The 7,024-nt window shown below is 34.4% G+C and overlaps 1 protein-coding gene across 1 annotated transcript; it reads left to right on the top strand.

Annotated features, from left to right (window-relative positions):
- Positions 1-1,212: 1,212 nt before the first annotated feature.
- Positions 1,213-5,997, top strand: LOC148629188 (alpha-L-fucosidase-like). Its single transcript, XM_088545812.1, has 8 exons — positions 1,213-1,615; positions 2,139-2,245; positions 2,842-2,972; positions 3,299-3,435; positions 3,692-3,792; positions 4,052-4,184; positions 4,432-4,602; positions 5,237-5,997. Exons 1-8 carry the CDS (start codon positions 1,269-1,271, stop codon positions 5,496-5,498), a joined length of 1,389 nt encoding a protein of 462 aa, XP_088401938.1. The 5' UTR covers positions 1,213-1,268; the 3' UTR covers positions 5,499-5,997.
- Positions 5,998-7,024: the final 1,027 nt, after the last annotated feature.

Raw genomic sequence — 7,024 nt, 5'->3', positions numbered from 1 at the left:
ACTAATTTATCACTATTTACAATATAACATTCAACCTACAAGAGGATAGTTAATTATAATATAACATTCAACCTACAAGAAGATAGTTAATAAGGCCTGCAAAATTATTTTTGTGCTAGTCCCACTCTACTTGGGATTACTTTTCAGGCTGCATTGTAGTTATATCTTAGACTGATATATTTTTAGCCTGAAAAAAGATATCATGTAGCATAAAGTGCCCTTACTCAATCATCCTTTAAATCATCCTACTGAATGATACAAGTAAGCAATGAAAACTAGCTGCCTAGTAAAACTTTTAATGTTAATTACATCTCTGTTATTAAAAGTAACTTTTCAAAGCACAAGAGCCTCGAAATAAACAAGAGGAGTTGTGAACAAGGTCACTAAGGGAACACACCACTTCCTATGGTTATCTCCCTTTGGAGCCCTCTAACAGTAATGTACATCTACATGTGATGCATAACCTTTTAAATTTCATCAAAATCCCATGAGTGGGTTAGGGGGAGTTACGTACGCTTATGAGGTTTTACGTGTAAAACCCGTAATTTTTAAACCCTTAGATTGTATTATCTCCCTTTGGAGTTCTCTTACAGTAATCATTACCCTTCATTCAAATCTACATACAATGATGAACCTTAGTATAAAATTTCATCAAAGTCCCCCGGGCGGTCTAAGGGAAGTGTTTACAAGGACCGTCGACAGACAGACAGGGTGATCCTACATACCCCAAAATTTTGTTTGAGGCCTATAATAAATGGAAACAAACAAAAAGGTTTAAGAACTGTATGATGTTTAAAACTGAATAGGCGTACCACCAGAACTAGATAAGGGGGACCTTCAACTGTCAAAAGCACGAATCAGGCAGATACAAAGTTGATTACACCATTGCCCATACGTTAGATGTGCCCGCAATGCTGTTAATTTTAAAACTGAATTTAAATAGAATGTCAATGTCTTATTAAATCTTGTAGTAAGCACAATGGCAGTTGGTTTGTTATTTTTCTAATAGAAGAGTTCAGAGAAGAAATCTATTAAAATGTTCAGTTACTGGAAGTTATAGTCTTATTATTAGCTTTACAAAATATTTTTCAAGGAATCTGAAGTTCAACTCAATGCTGTCTGACTATTATTTTACGCAACAAAAATCTACCACTTAAAATTGATCAGCGCTTAACATTGCAAAAGTAAAACTTGAGTTTGTGTACATCACATGACAGTTTTGTCGAATCACATGACATGACAAAACCGTACTTCCTCTGATACTGAAAATGATGGGAAAATTATTCCTATGCATTATTGTTGTCACATCTAGATCTTTAACCACTGGAATCAGATATCAACCTAATTGGAACTCATTAGACTCAAGACCATTACCATCCTGGTACGATGAAAGTAAATTTGGAATCTTCATAACATGGGGTCTTTGGTCAGTGCCAGCAGTAGACAATGAATGGTTTTGGTATAACTGGCGCCACTGGAAAACACCCGAAGTTGTCAAATACATGAAGGATATGTACAGACCAGATTACACCTATCCTGATTTTGCATCAGAGTTCACTGCTGAGTTGTTTAATCCAGAAGAATGGGCAGAAATATTTCAGGCCTCTGGTGCAAGGTAACTGAAAATATATGTGCTGCTTTTGTTTACTCATTTAGAATTTATGAATAATAATATGTACATTAATGGATCAAATTTATTCATTGTTTACTCTTTTAAAATAAATCAATGTGTGTTATAAATAGTAAATAGTCAGACGCGTCATGCATCACAGCCCATATACTATTTTTTTAAATGTGTATTTTTTAAAAGCTATGTTATAAATCAATTATGACTGTGTTTTTACACATTTACGACTTCCACCACGAAGGCCACAGTCTGTCACACGTTGAATAACAGTGATGCTCATTTATCAAGTAACTGTCACCATGTGCTTATACAGAACACAACCGAAAATTAACGCACGGAAATTAAAAGTGAAGGAGCATAGCTTTATTGCTTTAATGACTGACTTCGGACTAGGTGCCCAGATGGGATGAACATCTGCAGCCTTTTTTTAAACTTTATTATATATTTACTAACCTCTATTAGTGTAACCTATAACTTATGCCTCTCAAGATAGTATCACTATGCTTTCTAGATATACCATATTTGTAACAAAACACTGCGATGGATATACAATGTGGCCATCAATGACTGCTTTTAATTGGAACTCCAATGCCACGGGTCCTGGTAGGGATCTTGTCGGTATGTATATCAGTGAATTGATTCACGGAGATTTTATGTCTCTGAAATCATTTGCCTCCTTTGCATTAATATTCATTGCATCGGCTTTCAAAAACAAAATTAATTTCATATTGATGGTCTGATATATTTTTCTTATTGGCATGAAATAAGTTTCAATAAAATAAATAACGCTTTCTTTTCACTGAATCGTTTTACCTGAACAGATGCTGGAAAATGTATAATTTATTTATAGTAAAACACTTTCTTATTAAAAACACATCTTTAATCACTGTCATATGTTACTCCCCACATGACATAACTTATCGATCAAACTGAACATCGATAACTCTAATGGTTATCGATTGATTATCTCAGTAAAATCAAACTCCCAAAAGCGCCCGTTAAGATAAAAGAAAATCAGCAGAACAAAATCAAACTGCGTTGGTTGCGGTCTTGATCAATGGATTCTCTGAGATTTTATAAAGTCATGAGTTAGTGATAATTTTTAAAGTTAAGCGAACAAGTCTTCAATTTTAGTTAGACTGAGTTTACCAACGCCATGTACGCACGCTATTGAGAAATGTTGCCTATATTGTATTGTACTTTTTTTTAAATAGGAGAATTTGCAGCAGCCTTGAGGAAGAAGAGTTCGGTTAAAGTCGGTCTTTATCATTGTTTGCATGAGTGGTATAACCCATTATATCTCAATGATAAAAGAAATAACTTTACTACGAATGATTATGTCAAAGTAGGTATCTTGTTTCTTGTTTCGTGTGTGATAAATCGAGGATTCTCTTATTTCTAAGAGGTTCTTTCATTTTTCCATAAGTCGTCACTAAATTATTGTAATTATGATTCCACATGTTCTTTAACTAATGCATATATCACATAACAATAGCAAGAGTTACTTGAAAACTATACTTGGCGCATGAAGTGCATGGAAAATAGTTGTTTTAAATGGGTCCGGACCTTATACATTGTATTCAAACTCCCTTGGATTTCCGCGCAGTGTTTCTTGATATATTTTGCATCAATTGACTTTTACCAACCACTGTTTTTAATCGTTTTTTTTAGTACAAAATTACTCCGGCATTGCACGAGCTGATAAATAATTATAAACCAGAACTTTTATGGTCGGATATATGTGAATTTAACGGAGACGTTAACTACTTCAATTCCACAGAGTTTCTGGCCTGGCTTTACAATGACAGGTATGGTGCATTGTCTAAGTTTCTGGCTCAGTTTTACAATGACAAGTATGGTACATGGTTTACAAAGTTTCACCAATAGAAATAGTGACCTTTATCTAAAAATGAATATTTATTCAATTAAAAATTTCGTTATTCCTCTCGATCGAGGGAATTAAGCTGTTTTCATGATTCAAAAAAGAAAAGAAAGCAATAATACATCTTGGCGACTTTATAGTATAGTTATACTAACCAGAATCACTTACTATATATGTTCCAGTCCAGTTAAAGACACAATAGTTGTGAACGACAGATGGTGTGGGAGGGAATGCCTGTGTAAACATGGAGGCTACCTAACATGTACCGACAGATTTAACCCAGGTATAGGGAGTGACTGCAGATAAAAAATTTAACACACGTGTTCAAGCTATTTTTCAAAACCTTTGTCTTCTTGTTATCACCCTATAATATAGGTAAGGCCTTTCAACAATTAAGAAAATACATGCTTTTGAATTAGCTAAAGCTACAGTATTTACCCAGATGCATATTTCTTTGAAAAAAATTATATAATGTTAGGTAGGGTGGTTGTCTCTTCAACACACTCGTTTCCACTTTCTATAATTATAATAATTTTTTGAAGGCGTACTTCAGAAACGTAAATGGGAAGGAGGATTAACGATTGATAGGAATACTTGGGGATATAGGAGAAACAACCATTTGTCAGATTTCCTTAGTATCCATGAAATCATCTCACATTTTGCTTCAGTTATCAGGTAATTCTTTCTTACTGGCACATAGGTATGTGAATAGACAGCGATGTCACAACATTAACATTCAAAGCGAGGCCTGTTTCTAATGTCTACATGTATTTTCTGCTACCCGTTTATCTAGCAAATTAAGGATATTTAAAATCTTTAATCCTTATAAATTGATTTTTGTTTTGACTTTTTGATCAAACGAATCAATAATTTTTACACTAAATTTTCTTTTGGATTATACCATGTTACTTTTCCATTCAAGTTGTGGAGGAAACATGGCCTTAAACGTTGGCCCAACAAAAGATGGAAGGATAACTCCGATATTTGAAGAGCGACTCCGACAGTTTGGTAGCTGGTTACATGTTAATGGGGAGGGTGTTTACAGTACCGTGCCCTGGAGTCATCAAAATGATACTCTGGCTAAAAATGTCTGGTATGATCTAATGAATTTAACATAAGTATTTTTTAAAGTTCAGCTATGGATGTCATATACATTGATGGTCAGTTAGGCAAAGATTAGGGGAAATTGGAAAGAAAAGGATAGTTGACGCAGTAAAATTTAATTTGATCTTTTTCTGACGCAGTCGGTATAGACTTTAAAGACGCCCTTCCATGGAAACGCAAGTCACCTGATCATAATTCTGTTCCCGATTGGCAAAATACTAATAACTTAGTCGCATTCGAAAAAACTGTATTGAAAATTAAAATTGCGTGCCCATGTGTTATTTCCTGAATGAAAAGTAGAAAATTATAAGTAAAGAAAAGAATTTCACTGCGTCGACTATATTTATTTTTATTTTAATTGTCTTCATTTCATTAAAATTGATAGCACATGTGACGCAATTTCAATTTTCGAAATTTTTTTTTAAGTTATCAGTTCTGGACAGGGCCAATTAAGAAATAGAATTCCGAAGAAACAGAATAAAAGAGCGTCTTCCAAGGGTAGAAAGTGAAATTATTTCGACTGTGTCTGGCAAAAAAGTAAAACTTGATTGTGAATATCTTACTTAGTTAACATATTGACATATATGCTTTAAAGTTGTGTAGTTTCCTTTGTGTTTTTTTAGGTATACTTCTCGGACTACGGCGAGGGAAGGACAGGTTGCCTATGCATTCGTCCTAGCTTGGCCAGAAGATAATTTTCTCCTACTTGGATCCCCTATTCCATCACAATCAACAACCGTCAGTATGCTTGGCTACCCAGATTATTTTGATTGGATTGCTGGTCCAGGGGGACAAGGAGTTAATGTGACATTTCCTGTAATACCCTGGAACAAACTTCCATGTCAGTGGGTATGGATACTCAAAATTACTGATGTCCTCAACTAATCCTGGACATATCACTTGTATACGGTTGCAACTATTCAATACAACAATGAAACTATTCTTCTGTTATAGATGCTGACATTATCATATGCAAACAATGGCATATATCTCTCTTTTCTTATCAGTTGGTGTGCTTGCAAACATTGTATCAGCGTCCGCTAGGTTATAACTGAGAAAGGCCATTAACTCTATTCTGTTGAGCAGTTGTTCTTCGATCCTTTCATGAAGTACAAGATACAAAGACATATACAGGATAGACAATCAGAGACAGTTTGTCTACTAGATTATTTAAATGTGCCATGTTATATTTTTTTGCAGTTATTTTCATTATTTGTCTTTTTAATATTGCTTTATATTTTAATGGGATTGTTTTGTTACAGCTGTAGTGTATATTGTTGGTTTTTAGTGTACTCATGCAGGCATTATAAAATTTGTGACAATCATTCAGTTCCCCTTCTCATTAATTTTAGTATTTTTAACAAATAAATAATAAAACCTGAAACCTGTCTACTATCAGTCGGTTGAACCAGTATGTTCTGAACAAAATAAAACCAGGCTAGACCAATCGAAGTCTGGACCTGCGTCGCACTGCAGCAGTAATTTATAGTTGCTGAGAAAGACTAATCAAGGTAAACAAGGTTATAGCGGTAATCAAAAGAATGTAATCCAGGGACAAAGACCAGACATGGAAAACAGACATACACAACAAAGAACATAAAGTAACTAAAATCATACATACAAAGTAACAAAAGTAAATGAGCAACTGGGACTCCACTAAAAACTGGGAGCATGGACCAGGTGCTGAGGAAATGCGACGAATAAAGTATTTGGGACGGATATACGGAACACAGTTCCCATAAAAAATAGAGAATCCAAATTCCCTGATAATGTACACAACTACACATGGTGTTAATTCTTCCTATGTACCAAGTTTTATAAAATTCTGTGTGGTAGCTTTAGAGGAGTTGTGATGACAACTGATATCTGATGATTTATGGTAAATTTCTGAGTTCAAAAGGGCATAACACCCATAAGAACTGGAGAATCAAAATTTCCTGATCATATGCCCTACATTTGGTATTCTTGCAACACACCAAGTTTCATGAAATTCTGTCGGATAGTTTTAGAGGAGTTGTGATGACAATTTACGGTAAATTTCTGAGTTCAAAAGGGAATAACTCCCAAAAGAATTGGAGAATCAGAATTTCCTGATAATATGCACAAGGTGAGTTATTGTCTCTGAAATATACGCCATGACGTTACACACGTTATTGCGGCATATTCGGTAACATCAGAATTCGACGTTTGTCGACACTTCGTTTCTTGCTTGTTTGTTTATTGAAACGCGTGTATGGTAAAGCAAAATATACAATATTTTTTTATTGATAGCAATTAAAACATCTTGAACATTGTCTTAAAAAAACGAAAAGATTAATTAATTTGATTATCAGTACTACCGGTAAATTAAATTTGCAAATGCGTGGAATGCAACCGCCACATATATGCACACTATGTCTGTCTAGAGAGGG

Source organism: Perna viridis, chromosome 1 (genome assembly GCF_037379345.1).
Source record: "Perna viridis isolate PV_CMFRI_1.1 ecotype Kerala chromosome 1, ASM3737934v1, whole genome shotgun sequence".
NCBI classification, from domain to species: Eukaryota; Metazoa; Mollusca; class Bivalvia; order Mytilida; family Mytilidae; genus Perna; species Perna viridis.
This window is presented reverse-complemented; position numbering and strand designations above follow the sequence as displayed.

What these genes read in the sequence shown, in the direction of transcription:
- LOC148629188 (XM_088545812.1), top strand. Translation starts at nt 1,269, where the DNA reads ATGATGGGAAAATTATTCCTATGCATTATTGTTGTCACATCTAGATCT. An exon ending in CTACGAATGATTATGTCAAA is followed by an intron (nt 2,973 to 3,298) that starts GTAGGTATCTTG and finishes CGTTTTTTTTAG; the next exon opens with TACAAAATTACTCCGGCATT. An exon ending in TACCGACAGATTTAACCCAG is followed by an intron (nt 3,793 to 4,051) that starts GTATAGGGAGTG and finishes AATTTTTTGAAG; the next exon opens with GCGTACTTCAGAAACGTAAA.